Raw genomic sequence first — 24,444 nt, forward strand, 5'->3', positions numbered from 1 at the left:
CACTCCTGGTGGTGTACGTTCTGTAGGTTTGGACGAATGCATAATGACGTATCGTATCCACCACTGTCGGATCCTACAGGAGAGCCTCATGACCCCCAAAGTCCTGTGTCCTCTGCCTGTTTATCCCACCCTCCCCTCAACCCCTGATCTTTGTAGTGTCTCCATAGGTTTGCCTTTTCTAGAATGTCATATGGTTGGAATCATGCAGTGTAGCCTTTTCAGATTTCCTTCTTTCGCTTGATAAGCATTTACATTTACTCCATGTCTTTTCATGGCTTGATAGTCTTAGCACTGAATTGTTTTCCGTGGTCTGGGTGTACCACAGTTTTATCCATTGGCCTACTGAAGGATATTTTTTATTGCCTCCAAGTTTTGACAGTTATGAATACAGCTCTTAGGAACATCCTTGTACAGGTTTTTGTGTGGACATGACTTTTCAGTTTTTGGGTAAATAGCAAGCACAGTTGCTGGATTATATGGTAAGAGTATGTTTATGTGAGAAACTGCCAAAGTGGCTGTACCATTTCGCATTCCCATCAGCAGTGAATGAGGGGAACGTGAAGCAGTGAGTTGCTCCACACCCGCATCAGCATTTGATGTCAGTTTTCTGGACTTTGGCCATTTGAGAAGGTGTATAATGGGATCTTGTTTTAATTTGTGATTCTCTAATGACAAGTGATGTGAAGCATCTTTTCATATGCTTACTTGCCATCTGTATATCTTCTTTGATTAGTTGTTTGTTTAGGTTTTTTGCCCATTTTCAGTCAGGTTATTTGTTTTCTTATTGTTGAATTTTGAGAGTTCTTTGAATATTTTAGATAATAGTCCTTTATCAGAGGACTTCCTGGTAGCACTAGTGGATTCTTTAATCCGCCTACCAGGGCAGGAGACACAAGAGACGTGGGTTCAATCCCTGAGTCGGGAAGATCCCCTGGAGGAGGGAATGGTAACCCACTCCAATATTCTTGCCTGGGAAATCCATGGACAGAGGAGCCTGGCGGGCGACAGTCCATGGGGCCATGAAGAGTCGGACATGACTGAGTGACTGAGTACCACCTTAATCAGATTTATCATCTGCAGATATTTTCTTCCAGTTTGTAGCTTTGTCTTCACATTCTCTGGATAGTGTCTTCTGCAGAGCAGAATTGTTTAATCTTAATGAAGTCCAGCTTAGGAGTTATTTCCTTCATGGATCCTGTCTTTGGAGTTGTGTCTAAAACCTCACCACCATACCCAAGGTCTTCTAGAATTTCTTCAGTGTGATTTTCTAGTTTTATAGTTTTGCATTTTACATTTAGGTCAGTAAATTCATTTTGAGGTTCTTTTTTTTTCTCACTGCACAGCTTGCAGGATCTCAGATCCCCAACCGGAGATTGAACCCAGGCCCATGACAGTGAAAGTGTCAAATCCTAACCACTAGACCACCAGGGAACTCTCTATTTTGAGTTAATTTTTGTGAAGATATAAGGTCTGTATCTAGAGTTCATTTTTCTTTTGGCTGGGCTTCGAGGTTTGGGGGATCTTAGTTCCCCAGCCAGGCATCGAACCCACACCCCCTGCAATAATAAGCACAGGGTCCTAACCACTGGACCGCCAGGGAATTCCTTAGGTTTCATTGCTTCGCTTGTGGGTGTCCAGTTGTTCCAGCGCCATTTGTTGAAAAGACCGTCCTTTCTCTGCAGGTTTGTCATGGCTCTCTGTCAAGATCAGTTGACTCTGTGGGTCTGTTCCTGGGCTCTGCATGCTGTTCCATTGATCTGTATGTCTTTTTTTTTTTGCCAGTATCACACTGTCTTGATTACTGTAGCTTTGTAATAAAGTCTTGAAATCTGATAGGATTAGTCCTCATATTTTGTTCTTTTTCAATAGCGAGTTGGCTATTGTAGGTCTTTTGCTTCTCCATATAACTTGAGAATCAGTTTACTGACATCCGCACAATGACTTAATGGGATTTTTATTGGGATCCCATGAATATATAGACCCAGTAAGGAAGAAAGGACATCTTGACAGTATTGAGCCTTACTCTTCGCAGACATGGGGTGTGTCTCCATGTATTTAGTTCTTCTGTGATGTCTTTCTTTAGAATTTTGTAGTTTTACTCATATAGATCTTGTACATATTTTATTAGGTTTATACCTCAGTATTTAATTTTGGGAAGTGCTAATGTAAATAATATGTTTTAAATTTCAGTTTCTACTTGTTCATTTCTCATATATAGGAAGGAGACTGACTTGTATATTAACCTTGTCTCATATAACCTTGTTGATTGCTTAGTTGTTTCTTTTTTTTCAGTCTAGTCTCTGGCTTGCTCAGCTCTGACCCCGATGCCCATGCTCTCCTTTACAGTTTTCTCCAGTGGAGCCCTGGCCACCAGCCTAGACTGGCCAGCCCCCCCCGCCGATCTCAGCGTCCTCTGCCCACTGGCAGGGAGTCTTGTACTGCCCTAGGACAGCCATTGTCTTCAGCTTTCCATCAGCCTGTTTTGCATCAGTAGCTGCACTGCCATCTCCCTGTATATCAACATTCAGTCGGCTCACTGTGCCTAGCCCTCTTTTTGTGGTTCAGTATCACAGTAGCCCAGGGGCTGGTAATGAAACAGTAAAATGTAAGGTCTGGGTGGGCTGGGGCATGTGGACATCCCTGAATTTACTCTGAAAGCTGGAAGGACCTTGCAGGTGGGAAGAGAAGGCAGAGGCGGGCTGTGTCCCAAGGATGCTCAGGTTGGTGGCTTGAAATGGGTATCTTCAAAATACTTTCTGAGGGACATCTAGTAATGTCTGGACACCTTTTGATTGTCATGGTTTTGTGGTGGTGGTGGTGATCCTGGCACTTGATGGTGATCCTGGTAGAGGGCAGGGACACTGCTGAACGTCCTTCAGTGCACAGCGCAGCCCTCTCCTCTCGTGCCCCCAGTAGCAATGGGGCTGAGGGCTGTGCAGCCTGGAGTAGAGGACTGAAGACGGAGCTTTCTCCACCTGGCGCATCCTTAATAAATGAACTTTTGGCCCTTCCACTGCAGGGGACACGGGTTCAATCCCTGGTCAGTGAACCAAGATCCCGCATGCCATGCAGTGTGGCCAAAAAAAAAAAAAATTAACCTTTGCTTTGCAGTTGGTGATGATGGTAACCAACTGACGTCATTCCGCACTAGATCCTATTACACTGTTTTACTGAGCAATTTGCTGAAGGCCATGCAGCCATCTGCAGAGCAAACGGCCCACCTGGGACAAAGCCTCTGCCTTAACTGTGCCCGCAGACTCGGTGCTGAGAGGGCTGGGTGCTCAGACATCTGCCCCTGACGACGGCACAGCCGTGCTGTCACTGAGCTGGAGTGGTTTTTCCCCTTGAGCTGTGGTTGGTTCAAGTTGAATTTTAGATGGTTAGAAGAAATTTTTGAAAAATGCACTTTTTCCCCCCTTGTTTTGTGCTCTAAATTCAAATATTTAGGAATTGAGATATTTAGATGGTCAGGAATTTAGATATTATCTAAATATGTTTCGATATTATCCTGTCTTCCATCTTCCCTGCTTACAGCCCTATGGACTTAAGGATACTTTTTTCTGCTTAGGTATTAGTTATGATGTTCACTTTTTTCTTGTCATCTTGACTTTTTATTTATTTTATTCTTTATAATTTTATTTCATTTTTCTTTTAGCCACACCGTGCAGCATGTGGGATCTTAGTTCCCCAACCAGGGATCGAACTTATGCCCTCTGCAACGGAAGCATGGAGTCTTAACCGTTGGACCATGAGTGAGGTCCTCTTGATTTTTAGATGGTGCTCTTGCAGCTCCTGGGTGCAGGCCCTGAGCCTTAGGGAGGCCAAGTCCTGTGCATGCTGGGTTTTGCACCAGGTTACTTGTGGACAGTTTGCAGAGGTTTCAGTAAGTTTTTGGTTTTCAGCAGAGTTCAGTTGGTTTGGTGCAGACCAGAAACTAACCACTGCAGTTTAGCAGGTGAAAGCCTTTGTATTAAAGGCCCCCCTGGAGCAGGCAGTATCTTGGGTTTCTCATTATTTAAGCTGACTCTTTTTATAAGTGATTAAAAATATATAGATGTTTTTGATGTGGCATATACAAACAATCAGATATTACCCAACTTTGATAAAAAGGAGATTCTGAAATGTTACAGCATGGTGAACCTGGAGGATGTTATGCTAAGTGAAATAAGCCAGTCCCCAAAAGACACATATTGCCTGACACCACTGCTGTGAGGTCCCGAGAGGAATCAAGTTCATGGGGACACAGTATCCTGGCTGGTGCCAGGGACTGGAGGATGGGGAATGGGGAGTTTGTGTTTAAAGGGGGTCAGCTTTATGAAATGAAGAGTTCTGGAGGTGGAAGGTGGTGATTCACAGCAGTGTGAATGTACCTAATGGACAGTCACAAGTGGTTCAGATGGCAAACTGTGTGTTATGCGTATTCTACCTCAAACTTACAAATTGGAAAGGAATACGCTCTGGATGTTTGACATTAGGAATGGCGTATTGCAAGACCTTGGGCACTGCACCAAGGTGTAGTATCCCCACAGTGTGGATTTTCCCCAAGTAGAACGCTGTAGAATCAAACAAATAACCTCATTAAGACTTGGTTAAGTCTACAGATTAAGGATACAAGCCATTTGTAAAGCTACTTGAACACACGTTGCTAGAACAAAAGCTGTGTTTCACAGTGAACCGCTGTCTAGTGAGGTGGTTTTACTCCAAAACTTTCAGAGATTGTTTCTCTGGGACAGAGTCCACGTGCTGGACGCAGGCTCTCCCCCGCGTTCTCTTTATCACTGTAGTTAACAGTACCAGCCACTTCCTGTCGCCAGTGAGTACTCGCCGCTCCGGGCATGACATTCTCAGGTGCCCAGCGCCTGCCCTGCGTCAACCAGCTTCCTGCCGCCGCGTCAGAGTGACTCACAGCACAGCGAGGATGAGTCATATCTGCCGGGCTGTTCACCCTTAAAGGGCTTAGCGTGGACTCAGACTTGACCTCCTTTCTACACGTGGAGGATATTTTCAATCTATGAGAACTTCCCAGAGCAACCAAACTTGACTGACAGTCTTAACAGCCGATACCTGAAAAACACCCAAAAAACCATTTCAGTGTTTTTTCACAAGGTGGGTGAAGAGTCAGGAAGGATTTGCCGTGCAAGCAAGATGCCATCTTTCCCTGCAGCTTCCTGACAGGAGACGGAGTGAGGAGGGCAGGGCTGGGCCAGGCGTCCACCTCGAGAACTGAGCCCTGTAGGGGCCGGGGGCCAGGGGGCCGGTTTTTTTCCTGTTGCTGGGGCTGCAGCCGCCTCCCTCCCTTTGCTTTCCAGTGTTCCAGTCGGGTTTCCTGGCTCTCCGCGTTGGAGTGGGGAGCGCTCCTGCCACCTCTGGCCTCCCGGGGGAAGTGCAGCAGTGCCGTTAAGTGGTGAGCTGATAAAAAGTCAGCAGTGTTTCCTCATTTGCCTCACGGCGAGGAATTGTTCATCTTCTTCTCCCTCGAAAATCTCCACTGCCATTAAGTCTGGAAATTAACTGTACTTTATCCCAAATGTGACAGTAACCTGTTTGAAATGTAGTGACCTAAGAGGGCGACAGGACGAGATGGTTGGATGGCATCACCGACTCAGTGGACATGAGTTTGAGCAAACGCTGGGAGTTAGTGAAGGACCCGGAAGCCTGACACGCTGCAGTCCATGGCTCACCAAGAGTTGGACATGACTGAGTGACTGAACAACAGCAACAACAATTAGCAAATTAAGGGAGTCTTGATTAATTTTGTGCCTTACCAGGTTTTGGGGCTTTGCCCTGCGTGTAGGTAACATGTAAATTTCCCTGAGCCCTTTCATTGTAACATAGTCAACTTCGGTTGGAAAGGGTTATCCTATAGGTTCTGGAACAGTGGGGCTAATGTAGAAAAAGACGAGTCAGAAAAAAAATCAAGTTGGCTGAATCTAGAACTGGCTCTTGAGTTGAAGGTTAGAAAAGTCACCAAGAAGTAAATTCATCATTATTATTATAGAATGCCATCAGTGAAAAATACTTCGTTTTTTTTTTAAGGACTCTGCCAGGAAATTCAGGGCTGAAAATGAGGCCTAAAAATCCTGAAACGTACCCAGGGTCTTATCTGTTATGTGACTAGAGGAAGGAAATCAGCGGGAAAGATTCAGTTAACTGGAGCCAAAGTTACTAAACATTTCCCTTAATTTTCTAAAGAGAAAGTGTGAAAGTAAAAAAAAGCAAGACTGAGAATCCAGAACATTTCCTGCCCTGCCTTGGGAGCGGCTCCCATCTGAGCGCCTCCGTGTGTGTCTGACCTCCTAGGACTCTTCAGTGACGTTTCATGGTCACGATAAGGGCCGCAGACCAGTGAGGGGCTCAAAACATTAACAGGTACCTCGTCTTTGCCACCCTAGATTTAAGGCAGGAATGGAGGGGAGGTACGAAGAGTTTTTAGATTTTACACAAGAATATTCCATTTGTTAACCTCTGAATATCGTGATTAGGATGGTACTTCATACGACTTGGTGATTAACCAGGAAATTCAGTTGAGTGGGATAGCGCCCTTCTTTTTGTTTGTGCAGTGATTAGAGAAGACAGTTGGAAAAAGAAAATAAAGATTGTTTTTGTTCATTATATTTAAAAAAAAAATCTTTGAGTAGGTAATCAGTGTACTGGTTTTAAAATTCAGACTTTACTTAAGAGTGTCTTTCCCACCTCTGGCCTCAGCGCCCCTCCCTAGAAGCAAGCACTGTCCCTCCTTCGTTATCTGTTCTTAGAGAGAGACGTCAGGCATATAGCATGTGTGGGTATACCTGTTTCTCCAGCAAACCCGAGAGCTGCGATGTGCCAGGGGCTGGGAATGCCTGGCTTCCCCTCCCTCTTGAATGTTAACACTCACAGTAGGTCACTTTAATGTTAATACTCCAGTAGGTCACTTTTTTGCACTAAAAGCAGCACTGTATCTTAGAGATTATTTTGTGTGGGTATTTATTGAGCTGTCTTATTCTCTTGAATAGCCATATAGTGTTGTATTTTAATAGAAATATCATTTTGATTTTTTTCAGGACAGTTAAAATACTAGAGCTTCTGCTTTCTTAAGTTAATCATGATAATAAAAGATTCCATTCGTTAAGTGCCTACTGTTGCCAAGTACTATGGCAGTTGTGCTTATCTCAGTTAGCTTGGGCACCAGGCCTCCAGGAGAAGTATTATTCTTTTTTTCTTTCTTGGCCAAGCAGCATGGCAAGCGGGATCCTACTTCCTGAACCAGGGATCAAACCTGTGCCCCCTGCAGTGGGAACACGGAGCCCTAACCACTGGACTGCCAGAAAGGTCCCTCGAGGAGGTATTCTTTACCCTCGGGGCCCAGAGAGGTTGAGTAACTTGCCAGAAATTAAAGTGTTAACAGGTGGTGACTCCTTTCCAGTCTTAACACAGTATGATGATTATTTCAGCTGTTCCCTCAGGCATGCACTTCAGTTTTGGCAGAGATTACATACACCTGTCTCTATTTTTTGCCCACATTTTTTTGTGACAAGCAGTTCTCTACAACAGTACCTACTGCTTATGAAGTATGTGCAAAAGTATGCTAAGAATATGATGTCTGGCAAGAACTTCAAATGACCTTGAATGTGCTGATGAGTCCTGTCTTTTAGGGGAGAAATCCAGTCAAGGGACAGGTCTACCCTCAGGTCCAGTCAGTGCTCCCGTGGGTTAGAAACCTCTGGATAGGCCTGCTGTCACAGTCCAGGGCCATGTGACATTCGTATGGACGTGTCACGTGGAGAAGGCGGGGGTGTCTGACCTTGACAGGGACCCTGTTTCACCGATGAGAACTGCAGACAGACCAGGTTTGTGAATCGCCTTTGTCTGTCTTGGATTGTGGGTAAGGATGCTAAGGGTTCTGTTGGGTGCATATACGATGGCGGATAATTAATACCAGAAGCAATGGTGGTGCGTTTTATTGTTTTCCTCTGCACATAGGCTGTTGGAAATTTCATTTCTTCTGAGTCTTCCTCTCTTAGTTTTCCTGCACAGCATTTGTCCTGGCAGTGCAGGGGTGGAATTCAGGATGCTGCATTAAAGAATACTGTAGAAGCCCCCCAGGGCAGAGGTGGTCACAGCTACTAAAGCATAATTTAAAAACTTTAAGAAGTCCAGAGATTATGAGCACGTGGAATTGAACCAGTCAGCAGAAGGAAGGCAAAGGGCAGAGGAGGCAAGTGTTGGCAAACCTTCCCTCCCTGGGCTTGATTCTGAAATGTTTTCTCTTGACAGTTTTTACAATGGCCTGGATACCTGGCTTGTGAAAGGTGACTGGTTGTGATAGAGAAGGCTCTATGTGAGGGCCCTCCCTGATAGGCGTCAAACTGAGCAGGGGTAGGGAGGTAAAGGCCTTGAAAAGATACTTGGGGAGGAAAGCAAGAAGTTATGGCAGGACTGGAGGGAAGGACCTCTGGTGGTGCTCATGGGGGACAGGTGCCACCTCCGAACAGAGTTACAGATAGGTGTGGGAAGCTGGAAACCCAGCGTAACCACAGAGGTTTCCTGAAACTTGGTAACTTTTCTCATTCCAAAGCCCTTAGTAGCACTTCTTTCTCCAGATCCTAAAATCAGAGGTGTCTTTTTCATGGGCTTGATTTCTCCTAAGCTCTGACAGTTTCATTGAAAGTGTTTAGTACTTGAGAGCAGATTGTAATCACATAGCGGTTGCCGTGGATCCTGCACAGGGAGCTTAATGTTAAAGAGGACGGTCATTCATAGATTCAGGTAAGTCAGTGAACGGTCGATCTTAATAAACTACTTAAGACAAGTTATCGCTGATTTAGAAAGGGAAAATATAACAGCTTCACTGAGATATAATTCACATATTATGAAATTCATCCTCTTAAATGGTACGGTTCAGGGTTTTTTAGTATTTTTACAGTTACATAGCATTCACTGATTTTTCCAGGACATTACCATCATCTCAAAATGAGAGCCTGTACTTTGTTAGCAATCTCCTCCCATCTTCCCCTCTTCCTAACTTGACAACCACTGACTGATTGATTTTTATGGATTTGCCTCTTCTGGACGTTTCATATAGATGGAATCGTACAGTACATATGGCCCCTTGAGACCAGTTTCTTTCACTTAGTATAATGTTTTCTATGTTTATCCTTGTTGTAGCATGTATTGGTACTTCATTCCTTTTATGGCTGAGTAATATTCTGTTACATGATATACCACAGTTTGTTTATTCATTCAGTAACTGATGGACATTTGGGTTCTTTCTCTTTTGGAGGGCTGTTACAAAATTCTGTGTACAGTGTTTGTGAGGATATATGTTTTCATTTCTCTTAGGAATGGAATTGTGTAGGAGTAGAATTGCTGGATCATTCAGTAACTCAGTGTTTAACTTTTTGAAGACGTTCCCAGCTGGCACTAGTGGTAAAGAACCCCCCTGCCAATGCAGTAGATGGAAGAGATTCAGGTTCAATCCCTGGGTCGGGAAAATCCCCTGGAGGTGGGCACAGCAGCCCACTCCAATATTCTTGCTTGGGAAATCCCATGGACAGAGGAGCCTGGCAGGCTACAGTCCCTAGGGTCACAGAGAGTCAGACGCAACTGAAGCGACCTAGCACCCACAACAGTACGCACTGATTTTTTCAAGCCTGTGTCAGAGGATCCCCGTGGACCCCCACAAATACCCCTGTTGAGATCCAGAGGTTGTTGCTTTGACCCATTGCGATCCTTCACCAGCACCTTCTTTTCCCCTTACTACTGGTGAACTTGGTTTTATACGTATGCTAAATTGGCAACTGATTTTTGAGAAGAGTTCATTATAGCATATGCTGGTGCTTGTGTTTTAGATGCCATGAAGTTTTATGCAAAATAAGTTCTCTTTATTAAAAATTACATTTGTAAAGTAGTAAAGAATAAAATTTTAAAAAGAATAAAGTAGCTTTATCAAATCTGAACATTTTGCCAAATTGGCCTCGGGTTCCTTTCCTTTGTCCAGAGGTAACCACCATTTTACATTGATATTAAAATTTGCTTGTTTCATTCTGAAATGAGTCTGATCTTTAGAGCAGACTTTTGAAATCTTTCATAACCTGTGTGTTTGATGTAAGTGCTAAAGTGTTATAGCATTTTGTGTGACAGGTGTACTTGTAATAGGATGGTTTGTCATAGGAGGGTTAATAATCCTGTGTGTTTTGAAACATTTTGTTTCCAATTTGACTGAATGGAACTGGTTGACCTAGTCTTCTGTTTTAAGAAGACCTTTCATATCAGGGACTTCCCTGGTGGCTCAGAGGTTAAAGCGTCTGCCTCCAATGCGGGAGACCTGGGTTCGATCCCTGGGTCGGGAAGATCCCCTGGAGAAGGAAATGGCAACCCACTCCAGTATTCTTGCCTGGAGAATCCCATGGACGGAGGAGCCTGGTAGGCTACAGTCCATGGGGTCGCAAAGAGTCGGACACGACTGAGTGACTTCCCTTCCTTCCCTTCCTTCCCTTCCTTCCTTCCTTCATATCAGGAAAGCATAATGATATTTCCTGCTATGAAAAACCTTGAGAGTAAGTATCATCAGATGCCAGATCTTAGTTTCATGGAGTGGCTTTTGTTTTGTACTGATTTTGTGGAATTGGTCTTGGTTCTTTTAAAGTCACTTCTAATCAGTATGATGCCTGTTGAGACATCGTTTCTTTGACCCATTTTTGGATCAACTACATTTTTAGATTATTTGCTGTGTTATATTTTCCAGTTTTCTTTTCTCAATGATTTCACAATTAATTGTATGACTTTGTTTGAGGGGAGTAATGAATTGATGTTTATCAGTTTAGGGGGAATTTATTTAGCATAGATCACTAAGATGTTTAAAGAAATCCCTTTAAATTGGCTAGCTTTCAGTATGTTTCATAGTTCATTTGAATTAATGATTTTTCCATATTGATGTACTTAACAAATATTCCCTTTGTAGTATTTTTTTAACTTTAAAGTATTTCATGCCATGTGTTAACTTTGTATATATCTTGAAGCATTAAAAAAATATCATTGTCTTCACTAGCAATTTAATGTTTAAAAAAGTTATATTCTGCTATATCAGGTTTTAATTGATTAAAAAAACAGGTCCATCTAGATATGAGACAGGAGTTCTGACACCACTGATGGGTGCAGAGTGACCTGGCATGGCTCTTTTGTGGGACACTTTGACAGCAGTCATCAGGAAATTTTAAAATGGTAGTGCCCTTTGGCCCAGAAAACCCAGCTTTAAAGGATCTTCTCAGATTGTGCATAAAGGTTGACATATAGATATGCATTTTATAGGGTTGTGTATAGAAGTAAAAAATAATGGGAAAATTCTTATCTTTAGCAGTAGACAGTTGGTTAAACCATGCTGTGTCTTTAAGGTGAAATTCTGTGCCTGATTAAAAATGATGTTTTTAATACTGAATTGATGAAAAATGCTCATAATAGAAGTAGAAAAGCAACTTAACAGAGCAGTATATTCACCGTGATTCTAACTTTAATAACAAGAAAGAAATTGGGAAAAGGAGCTTGGGAAAAGGACAAGAAAAAATATATACCACAGTATTCAAAGTGGTTATATTTGAATAATAGAATTTGGGCAGGAAGTTATCTTTTTTAGAGGAGGTCTTTCAGCTCCTTGTACACACAGATTTTTGGAACCTAGATTTTAAAGTCTGAAAGTCAAAAAATTTTTAATACATGTTAAAATAGTCTACTTTAGTTGCTTCAACAACTAATAAACTGATAAACTTATTTGAGTTTTAAAAGCTATGCCTGGGTCACCCAGGTTCTTTGTCACTTGTGTGTAGGTGATGTTGAATGTGCCAGAAGCATCGAAGCACTACCAAGTGACTGCTTTGTGACTCTGTGATCACAAACTCATTTTCTTTAGCATGTAATACAGTTAGCCTTTTGGGTCTTCAGTTAGGGATGTGTTCTTCATTTTGTTTTTGCATTTTTTTTCCCCAGATATCCTTTATGTTCTATGTGTATTATTATTTAACACATCAAATTATTCTTAATTGTAAGTTAATTCTTTTTTTTTAAATTGTAGATTGGCTCTTATCCTTTTTTCTTTTTTGACGTTGATTTTAATTATTTATTTTTGGCTCTGCTGGGTCTTTGTTGCTGTGAGGGCTTTTCTCTAGTTGCAGAGAGCGTGGGCTGCTCTCTAGTTGCAGAGAGCGTGGGCTGCTCTCTAGCTGTGGGGCGCATGGCTTTCTCACTGCAGGGGCTTCTCTTGTCGTGGGGCGCTGGCTCTAGGTGCCTGAGCTTCAGGAGTTGCAGCACGCAGGCTCAGTAGTTGCAGCTCTAGAGCACAGGCTCAGTGGTGTGGTGCATGCGCTTGTTTGCTCTGCGGCCTGTGGGATCTTCCCAGATCAGGGACCAAACCCATGTCCCCTGCATTGGCAGGCAGACTACCACTGAGCCACCAGGGAAGCCCCCTAAGTTAATTCTTAATAATATCAAGAGAAATTGAATAGAGAAATTGTATATTTCAATTGAAATTGAATATCAGTTTCAAGAGAAATTGAAATGATTTTCCTATGTGATCAACAGTCTGTAAAAGCAGCTCTGTTCTCTCTGGTGGTCCCATTGGTGCTGTTTGAGGGACTCCGGGTGTAGATTAGGGGTCACACTCAGCTGGATCCCTAGGGCACTGGTTAGAATTCCCACCACAGGGACCTCTCTTTTCAGCATCCTACCTGCCATGGCTTGCTTACTTACATGTGTTGAATATGAAATAAAGGTGTTATTTTCATTTTCTTTGATATTTTGTTTATGTAAGTATCTCTGTTACCTCCTAAATTGAATTATGGCAGATATGTTTATTATAAAGCGCTTCTGCCACATGATAAAAAGTGTGGGTTTCAGACTTCTCTGGAGTCCTCCAGCATTCCTGGGTTTTTGTGTGGGAGGCTATTCCTGACAAATCACGTGGTAAGTTGGCTGTTGTATTTCTGCTACCGTTTCTGTGGCCTGTCAGGGTTTCATTTGATTGTCACCCCCCAAAAAAATCATCAATGGTTTACTTCCTCCCACTAGAGCATATTGAGCAAGAGGCTACAGAAAATACAAGAGATGAAGGATTTCCAGGTTGTGGGCCTGTTTCTGGCCAAGCCGGCCCGCCTGTCTTCTTCAGGAGTCCAGGGATAAACTTTGAATCGAGTTACACAGCTTAGAACAGTAGCTCATCTGTTTGCTCTTGCTGTGGACTGAGCTTTGGGGCGTATGTGACAGGAAGGAAAACTAGGGCTTTTAGCTGATGTCATGCCAGTCCTGTTGCTTGGCAGCCAGATGCCTGTGCTGGCCAGGACTGGACGTGGCGGGCCCTCGTGATGGAAGGTGGAGGCTGCTGGGCCAGCCTGTCTCTGATGCCTTCTCTCCTGTCTTTCTGGACTTCCTGAACGGAGGTACACAGCTAGCTTGCCTCCTGAGAAGTTCAGTTCAGTTCAGTCGTGTCTGACTCTTTTCGACCCCCTGGACTGCAGCACGCCAGGCTTCCCTGTCCATCACCAACTCCTGGAGTCTGCTCAAACTCATGTCCATCGAGTCAGTGATGCCATCCGACCATCTCATCCTCTGTCGTCCCCTTCTCCTCCTGCCTTCAGTCTTTCCCAGCATCAGCGTCTTTTCCAGTCGGTCAGTTCGTCACATCAGGTGGCCAAAGTATTGGAGCTCCAGCTTCAGCATCAGCCCTTGCAATGAATATTTAGGACTGATACTCTGACTATCAGACTCCTGGGAAAATAGTCCCTTATTCTTACAGAGGGTCCCAGATGCTGCGTGATTGCTTTTCTTTAAATAAGCTGTTGAAAATATTCTTAAAAATGACTTATTTACATCTGTGAAATGTTTATGTGGAAGCACATTCCAGTTTACTTGGTTCAGAAAAAATCATTACATAGGAAAAAAGTTGTTTTTTTCCCCTAAAAACACCTTTATTGAGATACAGTTCACATATCAGGTAATTCACCCACTTAAATGATAGATCCAGTGGTTTTTAGTGTATGGTTTTGAATATATCCAGAGGTATACGCAGCCATCACCACAATCAATTTTAGAACATTTCCTCACCTCAGAAGGAAACCCAGCCCCTTCAGATCCCTTCTCCCCTCTCCCTAGGCACCCACTCTGTAGGTTTCCTGTTCCGTACGTTGCATGTGAATGGAATCATAGTATGTGGTCTTTTGTGCTAGCTTCTTTCCTGCAGCATGTTTTTAAGGTTCGTCTGTGTTGTAGCGTGCGTCAGGACTTCATTCCTTTTTTAAAAATTATGGTAAAATATACATGGCGTTGTGTTCAGTCACTCAGTCATGCGTGACTCTTTACAACCCAATGGACCGCAACACGCCTGGCTTCCCTGTCTCTCACCATCTCCGGGAGTTTGCTCAGACTTACGTCCATTGAGTCAGTGATGCCATCCAACCATCTTGTCATCTGTCATCCCCTTATAACATTTACCGTTTTAGCCATTTTTACGTGTACAGTTCAGTGGCATTAAGTCAGTCAGCTGTTGTTCAGCCGTCACCACCATTCCTCACAAGGATGTTTTCACCTTCCTAAACTGAACCTTTGTGCCCATTAAACACGGACTCCTCATCCCAGCCGGTGACCCCTATTTGAAATTCATTTGTTGTTCAGTCGCTAAGTCTTGTCCGACTCTTTTGCTACCCTATATGGACTGTAGACTCCTCTGCCGTGGAGAGGAGCTAGGGTCCTCCGTCTGTGGAATTCTCCAGGCAAGAATGCTGGAGTGCGTTGCCGTTTCTTCTCCAGGGGATCTTCCCAACCCAGGGATTGAACATGTGACTCCTGCCGCTCACTCCAGATCTGTTTCAGCTATGTTTTTTGTTTCCTGGAAGGCGGTATGTCCTGTTGATGTCTAGCCCTGCCGACTCCTTGATTTTAGCCCCATGAGACCTATTTTCAGGCATCTGACCTCCAGAACAATGAATATGTATTGTTTAAAGCCACAAAGTTTGTGGTTCTATGTGACCACAGGAGCAGTCATTTGTCTTAGGCAAGACCTCTGCAGACTTGTTCTGACGTCGGGCTCCTGTGACCCACAGGGGTGCCCAGACCTCCTGCTGTGTGTCCGGCGTGGCGTGTGGCGCCCTCCAGCTTTGTCTCCCATCTCTCTCAGCATCAGAGTTAGACGCAGGGACTCTGGAGCCTGACACCTGCCTTCCCTCCTGGCTCGGCCACCTCCTTGCTTTGCGCCTCCATTTCCTCTGTGTATGACAGAGGCAGCCCAGTGTCTGCCCTGAGGTTGTCGGGAGGTTGAGATGGTCCCGCTGTGTCTGATACTCGGAGTGTCGCAGTCCCCAGGCTCCGTGACCCTGCCTCCTGCAGTGACCACGTGAGGTGCTGCTTTTTGACCGAGCAGTGGGTTTTTGCGAGTCAGAGAGCTGTAGCGGCATGCCCAAGGTCTCACAGTGAGTGCAGAACTGGGATTTGAATCCCTGGTTCCCTGGCTCTGAAGCCTGTGATTTTTCTTTTAAATGGCACCCTCCCTCAGGAGAAAGGGACTGTCCCTGGGGGAGCTTTCAATCTCATTAGAGAGCCGGGACTAACCCACCAGCCTGTTAGAGGGCAGTGTAGAGTGTAGGATGGTCAGTTATGATGCGTAACAGGGAGGAGACCGGTGAAGGAAGAGTGCCGAGGGCCTTGTCGTTTTTAGAAGGTGTCCCCTTGGGGGCCGTGGGCCTGGAGAATTGAAGCTAGACACGACCCCTGCCTTCAAGGAGCTAGCAGGAAGATAGCAAAAGCTTCCTGAGGTGATTGGGCTTCAACTTGGTTTTAAATAGTAGGTAAGTAGATAGCAGAGAAGAGTGAGGAGTTTTGACTGGAAGAACAGGAGTCAGTGGGTGAGGTGGCGAGTGGTATCAGTTAGTGCTGGGCTTAGCTGCTTAGGAGGAACCTTAGGTCCTCTGGGTGACAGAGGACCCCAGAGTCACAGTGGCTTAAACAGCCTGGAAATTCACTTCCCTCTTGCGTTGAAGAGGCCCGGAGTAGCCAGGCCAAGCCGGTGCGGCAGCTTCACGGGCTCAGCGGGGATGCGTACCCCTCGCAGCTGATGGCTGCGCTGTTCCTGGGATGTGGCCCTTAACCTCATGATCTGAGAGGCCGCTGCAGCCCTGGCCACATGTGCTAATCAGGATCCTGGCAAGAAAATGGGAACAACACTGGGTATTTCAGCAGACCTAGAGAATTTAATATAGGAAATTGGGTGAACAGGCGGAGGAGAACCAGAAAAGCCAAAAAGGGAGCACAAGTGAGTATGACAAGGAGCAGTAAGTGTGCAAGGGCAGACTGCCGGGGCTGAGGAGACCAGGGAAGGGGGTTGGATCCTGGGAGCTGAGCAAGGGGCCCGCAGGGTTGGGACCCTGACCCCCAAGGGCACTGCTAGGCCGTGGGGGCCTTGACCTCTGGGCTGGTACCCTGAGGGGGCACCACGAGGCTGTGCCGGGGTTGCCCAAGGAAGTGAGGACGGGAGCGGGCGGGTTGGTACCACAGCACGTGGGCAGGAGCGGCAGGCAGACTGCCTGCCGCCAGGACCCAGTGACGCAGGAGCAGCTACTCATGGAGGTGTATCCCCAAAGAAGCCGGCAGCATCACAGGACCGACGTGGGAGTCGGTCCACAGCACAGGATGGACGGGGGAGGGCCCAGCGTGTGAGCGGGCCCATCGCTGCTTTCAGACCCTTCCTTTACGTTCTCTGTGCTGGCACTCAGTTGCACAGGCCTGGACAGCTGTAGAGGTGGCTGCAAAGTACAATCTTGACGTGAGGCAGGCTGCCCCCTGGGCACAGCCCATCTTCTCTAACCCAGGAAGGGCGGAGAACCTCTGCCACAGGAGCGGAACTGGGCACGACTCTGTGCCACCGTTAGTGCAGCAGCGTGAACACCTCCAGATAAAAAGTTCTCCTGGTTATCTATCTTCTCCACACAAACTGAACTCTGTCTCTTGGACTGGTTCTTGGCGGTACCTCTCACCGTGTGCCATGACCCCTGTCTGGGCGTGCGATGATTCAGTTGTGGTTTGTATTTTAGCCTCCCTTGGGGAGCATAGTTTCACTGGACTGTTGCTGGATAGAACAGGGAGAGAGGCAGCTGGCTCTGGAGAGTGGGGGATGTTGTTCTAGAAAGCTGTGCTCCAGCTGGCTCATAACTTTGTCTCCAGAAGTTGCACCGGTACAGCATTGCTGTGTGATACAGCTGCATCTGACGGGCAGGTGTAGGTCAGGGTTTACTGAGCATCTGGTTTAGACGCTGTCCTGCGATTTTGCATTCTCTCTTATAGTTTTATGTCTGCTTCTTCCCTGAAGCGGAAGTTTCTTGAGGCAGGACCAGAGCCTGTTTCAATTTTGTGTTATTTGAGCTTCCAGCCTCGTGTTTCACTTAGGTGATAGCTCTTCACGATCTATTGACTAGACTCGGAAGTCCACTACAGTTGAGTTGTCTTGGGTCTTGAGTTCCTAATTGTACAGTGTTTTGTGTCCCTTCACTTAAGTCTCCGGTATCTGCACTAAGTAATCATTTCCAACCCAGGCAGGTGATTTGTCCCCAAGGCTACACTTGCCTGTTAAGTGTCCCCTGTAGCGTGTTCCTCGTCTGCGATAGTCATGTGAAAGGTTTTGAGTGTTGAGGTCTCCCCTTTCCTCTGAGAACTCCAGTAATTCTTAATGTTGCCAGTTGTTTGAAATGGCTGTTGGTCAGATCTGGTTGAGAAGGGGTGGACCTTGGAGCTTCAAGTGGGAAGCCCTGGGGGAGATGGTTTAGGTATTGCCCCCCAATTTTAACTCGGCAATGACGGGAACAGGATGGGAATTTGGAGTCACAGATGAACATGGACTGGAAGGGATACATCTGAGATACCCCCACCCCCAGTTCCCATGGCTGAGGAGGGTCTCTTTGCCCCTTGTCCCTCTCTGAGGCGGATGCTACATGCAAAATTAAAAGCCGTTCTAATAAGGTAGATGAACCTGCAGCCTATTATACAGAGTGAAGTAAGTCGGGAAGACAAAGACAAATACTGTCTATTAACACATACGTATGGAATTTAGAAAGATGGTACTGAGGGTCCTACATGCAGGGCAGCAAAGAAGACAGCTGTAAATAACAGATTTTTGGCTTCAGCGGGAGAAGGTGAGAGTGGGATGATTTGAGAAAATAGCATTGAAACATATACATTACCATATATAAAATAGATGACCAGTGCAAGTTCGATGCATGAAGCAGGGCACCTAAAGCCGGTGCTTTGGAACAATCTAGAGGGATGGGGAGGAGAAGGCAGTGGCACCCCACTCCAGTACTCTTGCCTGGAAAATCCCATGGATGGAGGAGCCTGGTAGGCTGCAGACCATGGGGTCGCTAAGAGTCGGACATGACTGCGCGACTTCACTTTCCCTTTTCACTTTCATGCATTGGAGAAGGAAATGGCAACCCACTCCAGTGTTCTTGCCTGGAGAATCCCAGGGACGGGGGAGCCTGGTGGGCTGCCGTCTATGGGGTCGAACAGAGTCGGACACGACTGAAGCGACTTAGCAGCAGCAGCAGAGGGATGGGGTGGGGTTCCGAATGCCGGCGGGGGGCGGGGGTGGGTGGGCACATGTATACCTATGGCCAGTTCATGTGGATGATGGCAAAAGCTATCACAATGTTGTAAAGTAATTATCCTCCAATTAAAATAAATTAAAAAATAAAAAACCTCCCTCCTGGCTGTCCTAGAAGAACCTATGGGAAGTTTGCATGTAGAATTGACCTGAGAACTGTGGAGTTCATCTGTGTTGCAAGTGCCCTGAGAGACTGAGTGGAGACTCAGGTGAGGGCAGGTATCGTGGGCCTGACCAGGTATCAATCTCAATTCAGTCTCTCAGGGAGCCAGGCTTCGCGCCCACAGTTACCCCAGAAGAGTGACGGGCTCGCCTTCAGGTTCCACTGCTTACGGTGCTCTTGTTTCCACAGAGGTGGCCTCAGCAACATGCTGTTCCAGTGCTCCTTGCCCGACACTCTGGCCACCGTCGGTGACGAGCCTCGGAAGGTGCTCCTGCGGCTGTACGGGGCGATCCTGAAGATGGTGAGTCCCTCGGCTGCTCGGGGCTGGGGTGGGGGGTGGCTGGCCACAGTTCTCATCCTCTTTGCCTGATTACCTGGGAGGAGATTTAAGACGTGTTAGCGGTGTCGTGGGAGCTATTTAAAGACACTGCCTTTATTGTAGTCGGGCTGCACCCCTGGGTTTTTTCTTTATGTTCCAAGTGAATTCTGTCTTACTATTTGTTAGCAAACTAGTACAAGTACCACTTTTATGTCCAGAAAAAGTACAGTGTTGGTCAAATCTATAATAGTGCTTTGATGACGCTTAGATTTTCTGCACACTGAAATTTTCAGCTGAGACTTAGATTGTAAGGTTCTAATGTGGGGAAGGTATGGTTTGTTTAGCATAGTCAGAAAGGGGCTGCAGGATAACCCCACTGCAAAGGAACAAGCTCAGTGAAGCTGAATTTAGTAACTACCTGCCTTTGAGATTTCTTTTAAAACTTTGAGTTTGTTAGATTCCTAATCTTCCTGAATTTTTATAGGACTTAAATAATTGAATCTAACTTTCAGTTAAAGTGCCTTATTTGTTGAATTGTTTTAACCAATTATATTCCAAATGTCTGGATTAAAAAAAAACAAGCTATACCATGAATTTATCATTTTACTGAACACACATATAAATGTGTGTATATTGCAATGGCAGAATTTTTATATCCATTTACATCTTCCTTGGAAGGGCCCATTCTGATCCTCATGAAATGGAAAATTAGTTTTCTCACTTAGTTTTTTTTTCCCCAAGACTAGTGTCTCTCAGCTCAGTCTAAAAAGCGGGTCATGTCCATTATCTGTGATAATCGATTATATGTTTAGAAATAATAAAGTTGGCGTCCTGGGTGTTAACTCACTTAAAAAATTGTCCTGATGTGACCAAACCTTCCCACTGGGGAGCTTCCCCTCAGCCCTGTCAGGCTCGGAGGGTGAGGGTCTGGGGTTGGAAACAGCCAGCGCGTCTGAGGAAAGCTGAGGCTGCCGTGGAGCTGGCTTCGTGGGCTGACTGACAGCTGGCCCTGCCCCCGCCCCTGCAGGTCAGCCTCTTTATTTAATCAAGTTGCAGTCTCAGAGAAGTTCTTGAAATACTCGATTTACATCCTTTTGGGTCTTTTAATGAAATCAGCCTTCAGCCATTTTTCCCCCCTGAGGACTTTCTGTAACTGTGAAGTCCCATTTCGGCTCATTTGTTTTGTATGCTTTCATTTAAGCAACACTTTAAAAATACCTTGATAGCCACCTCCTGGAATTGCAGGCAGTAAGACTATTATTTAGCTCTGATTCCTGAGGCTCCTGTTTTAACTTCAATGGGAGCGTGTTCAGCGTGGACTGTGCATTCCCCCGGGCCAGATGGGGCCTCGGGGCCCTGTCCAGAGGGGATGCTACAATGACCCGTGCTGGCCAGGACACCGGTCACCAGCCACCTGTGGCCGTTAGGCACGCCTGAAATGTGGCAAGGGTAGCCACAGAATGGAGTTTTAAACTTTATTTAATTTTAATTAATTTAAATGGACACGGTCCTGTGTAGCTGGTGGCTGCTGTGTTGGCCAGCATGGCTCTAGAACATGCCATGTTAAGGATGGGCAACTTCGAGAAAGCTAGGTGCAACATAGCCCGTGCACCCTGAAATTTTCTCTTCCCAAAATAAAGATTCACCATCTGTAGTTAATATTCTGCTTTTTTTTTTTTTAAATCTTAGCAGTCTAGAATTATTACCTTACAGTACTTAAGTACAATAGACATGTCTGGAAATAGAATTTAACAGAATTCTCTGTCCCTGTTTATTTTTAAAGGGAAAGAAAGATTATTGGGTAACTCAATAGAAAAATAGAGAATAATGGATGCCACTTAAAATGAATTTAACTTTTTACTGAGCTAATGGATCAGAGCATGTTCTACATGCAGTTCTAACGGGGGAGGTAGGGGCAGCAGTCTGCATTTAGCTTCCCAATTCTATTTTTACTAGGCTGTCAGTTTCCATTCCTAAAACTGCATCTGCTGATGAAGCACAGAAGCCATGCTTGAAAGCACACGGTAGAGAGGGAAACACATTGCTCACGAGATGGGTACCAAGCAGACGTGTGGCGGCCTCACCGTCCACCCGTTAGACAACAGACTTGCTTTTGTTAGAAAAAGAGCTATTCCCCTGCTTTCTAGGTGGGGTCAGTGTTTTCACATAATTACTCAAGTTCAGGTACACTTTTGATTGAGCCCCTAGTTCAAGTACACTTTTTTGTTGAAGTATGAACTTAGTAAAAACTGTGAAACCTACAGCTTCAAATATTTTTGGTTCCCACGTTCTCCTGGGCTTGGCAGGGGCCCTTGCTGCCAGTTAAGAGTTTCAGACGTTAATGGCCCTTGTCAACTGCCGGCCGTTGAACACTTGGGCAGCATGAGGTTGGGGAGAAATTCAGAATCTCTGAGCAGGGACTTCAGTTTAAGAGGGAGGAGGAGTGGGGAGTAAGGGGTGGAGACTCAGTGGCCTATGAGACTCCATCCAAGTGCAATGCCATGTGCTTTAAAAGCTGGGCTTGCATGGCGTGGGGCCAGGATTTTACCACAAATGTGAGTTCTTCCTCTTCTCATATTTTCAACTCAGATTTTAAAATGTCTATTACTTATTTTGTTGCTGGGTCATATTGCTGACCAACTCTTTGCAGTGAATCTGGCCTCTAATGGGAGGAGGGGTGTTTATAGTCTACAGGTTATATTCCCATCATAACCCAAAAAATGGCCAGAATTGATAGCAGCTTGTCAGGATTTGCATTCATTAAGAGATGTGGCTGAGCAAATATGGAACCCAAATAATAAGTCACATTACTTTCATGAATGCATGGATTAAAGACAGAAATATCATACAACACATACGTCATGCTTGCCTTATTTTTTGCTCTGCTTTAGAAGAAAGCACACACACGTCCCTATACATGTATGTGCATTTATGGTATTTCCTGCATTGGCCATATAAATGCAGTTCTCACATCCTTCAAGGTGGGTTAGAATAAGCTCCTTCCTTGAAACATGACAAATCAGGACAGCATGTGATGATCAGCTTATGTAATATTTTCTCAATGTTTAGCTGTTTGGCTTAATAACATGAGAGCCTGGTTGAGTTTCACATGTCCCTTCTTTCCCTTTCTCTTCCTTGTTTTCAGCTCTGGGACTTTTTACCTCTGTGAGAATTGAATATTCAATAGTACTTTTAAAATTTGCATTTACAATCATTCACAAGTAACTTGGTTTAAAATAATTAGATGCTTCTCAACTTTCTCATTCTTCTTCATCTTGGTATTGCAAGATGTCTGACCTTGTTTCCATAGCAGCCCTGAGATGCTCTCTGGTGCAGCTCACCACGGGCTAAACAATAGACGGCCAAGGTGAAGCCTCCTGGCGGGTTTAACACTGACCGTTCTGTCCCCACACAGCTGTCTCTGCCAGCCCCCATTTCTCCGCGAGATGAATCAGAAGCAGACTTCCCAGCTGAACCCTGAAGGTTCTATTCAGGATTCATGTTAATTTTAGGGGGCGCATGAAGAGTCCTGCGATGGACAAGAGGAAAATGGGTCCTTTTGAGAATGCAACAAAATCAGACACACATAGCTTGAAAAACTGCCACGTCACACAATATTGTTTGTAGGAGATTATTAAACATAAAAATATTGGTCTGATCTTCAAACAGTGTACGTCAGTAGAATTTAGTGTCTATTTCCCATGGGCCAGCTCTAACTTTAATGAAAAGGAGGTTATCCTCCTTAGCTGGATAGACAATGGAAACTGAAATTAACCATAAAGTCGACCATAACTAAAGCAGGTAGGATAGCTGAATAGAAGCCTTGAGAAGTCCTGGTTTGATCGTTGCCATTGTGGGAAGAGGTATAATTGCTAGAAGGGAACTTGAACCGATGACGTCAGCTGCCAATGTAACGTGATTTTTTTCCTTTCTGGTTTCTGGGAAGGAACATGTGCTCTGCACCGTCCGGCAGCAGCCTTTTCCCAGAAGCGAGTTTGGCTGATTACAAATAACCAGTTTGCTTATTTATCATGAATTGTGGAAGACACAAATGTCAGTACGTATTGTTCCTTCAATGTGACCTGTGCCAGTGGGCGGAAGTCTCAGGAGGCTTTGTCCCACCTCGGTCAGAACAGTGACTGTGTGGAGCCGGTCCCTTCTCTGCATGAACGGAGAGATTCGGCCTGGCCTTTCCCAACGGCCTCGAGGCCTGAACGTTTGTAACACACCCAAGATCTCTCGAGTGTTGTCTGGGGAACTTTTGTTTTTGTTCTCTGAGTAATAGAAGGCTAATATTAGTGCTTGTTGGAGTACTAACCGTAATAAAATGAAAGGCATCAAGGCACAACGCAGATATGTCTCGGGGACTCAAAGAGCACCGTCTGGGGCACAGTTGTTTTTGAATCCAGAAAACCAAAAGTCACCGTCCCTGTCTTCTCTTAACCCCAGCTTAATTGAAAATTCAGGCATGAAAAAGTCCAGAGCCGCCTACAGGTGGTCAGCAGTAAACTGGCCCCCGAGAAGCCGCCTGCTAGTGGCACTGCTCTGGAGCCGAGACGGGGTGGCCGCCCTGCTTCTCGCAGAGCCCAGCCCGGTCCCCCGCCAGAGGAGCACGGCGCATGGGATTTTTCTTCTCATTGTATTAGGTCTTTGTGACCTAATTTACTCTACTTTTAAAAACTCCCCTTCTGTGTTGAGCATGGTGTAATTATATCTATTGTGAAGCAACCAGAACCTTCCTCCCAGAAGTGAAGCATCTTTCTAGTATCGCGTGTTCCCATTTGGTCTCACCTAGTGTTTTTCTTCCATGAATCCTCTCCAAAGGCAGTTGCCAAATTACCCCCTACCATGGTGCCACCTTCCATACCTGCTTTGGTGCCTTCTTTTGATAACGAAATAAACCACAGGCCACTGTGTCTAATTTTGACATATGCAAAGTGTCTTTTGTCTTGCTGGTCTTAAATGTTTGGGGTTGATAGCATGAAGCCAGGATGGATGTCTGGCCCCTGGAACGCTGGTGTGACTGTAGCCCGCCCTCCCGGGAAGGAGGGTCTGTGCTGGGGGGCATGGAGGGCGGGGGAATGTGCCACTTTAGCTGTCTGTGCATGTCTTCTCTGCTGCAGGCTTGTCCATGCGATCGTGCCTGGAGCACTCTGGTTTCCAGGTGACAGACACGATTCACGGTATAGTATGAGTCCTCTGAAGTTGGAGCATTCTCTACAGCTTTAATTTCTTTCTTTTAGTTCTTGGTTTCAAGAAATGTTTTTTAAAAAAAACAAAGTTGTAATGCTTTTGTTAAGTAGCACCAGCTACAGTTTGTGCTGGCTTAAAAAACTACAGTAAGTAAGATTT

At 45.3% G+C, this 24,444-nt stretch overlaps 1 protein-coding gene and 1 non-coding gene across 7 annotated transcripts in view; one reads left to right on the forward strand and one right to left on the reverse strand.

Annotated features, from left to right (window-relative positions):
* CHKA (choline kinase alpha) overlaps window positions 1–24,444 on the forward strand; it is a 58,673-nt gene that overhangs the window by 5,537 nt on the left and 28,692 nt on the right. For all 6 annotated transcript variants that reach the window (XM_081531857.1, XM_081531858.1, XM_081531853.1 and 3 more), the window contains exon 2: window positions 18,963–19,074. In XM_081531857.1, coding sequence (XP_081387983.1) covers window positions 18,979–19,074 — 96 coding nt within the window. In that variant the 5' untranslated portion in view covers window positions 18,963–18,978. The remainder of the gene's footprint in view (window positions 1–18,962; window positions 19,075–24,444) is intronic.
* On the reverse strand, window positions 1,359–1,431 carry TRNAE-UUC (transfer RNA glutamic acid (anticodon UUC)). Its single transcript has one exon. It is a non-coding gene; the product is annotated as a tRNA-Glu (tRNA).

This window comes from Giraffa tippelskirchi, chromosome 10, assembly GCF_054371585.1.
Source record: "Giraffa tippelskirchi isolate mGirTip1 chromosome 10, T2T-mGirTip1v1.2.pri, whole genome shotgun sequence".
Classification (NCBI taxonomy): domain Eukaryota; kingdom Metazoa; phylum Chordata; class Mammalia; order Artiodactyla; family Giraffidae; genus Giraffa; species Giraffa tippelskirchi.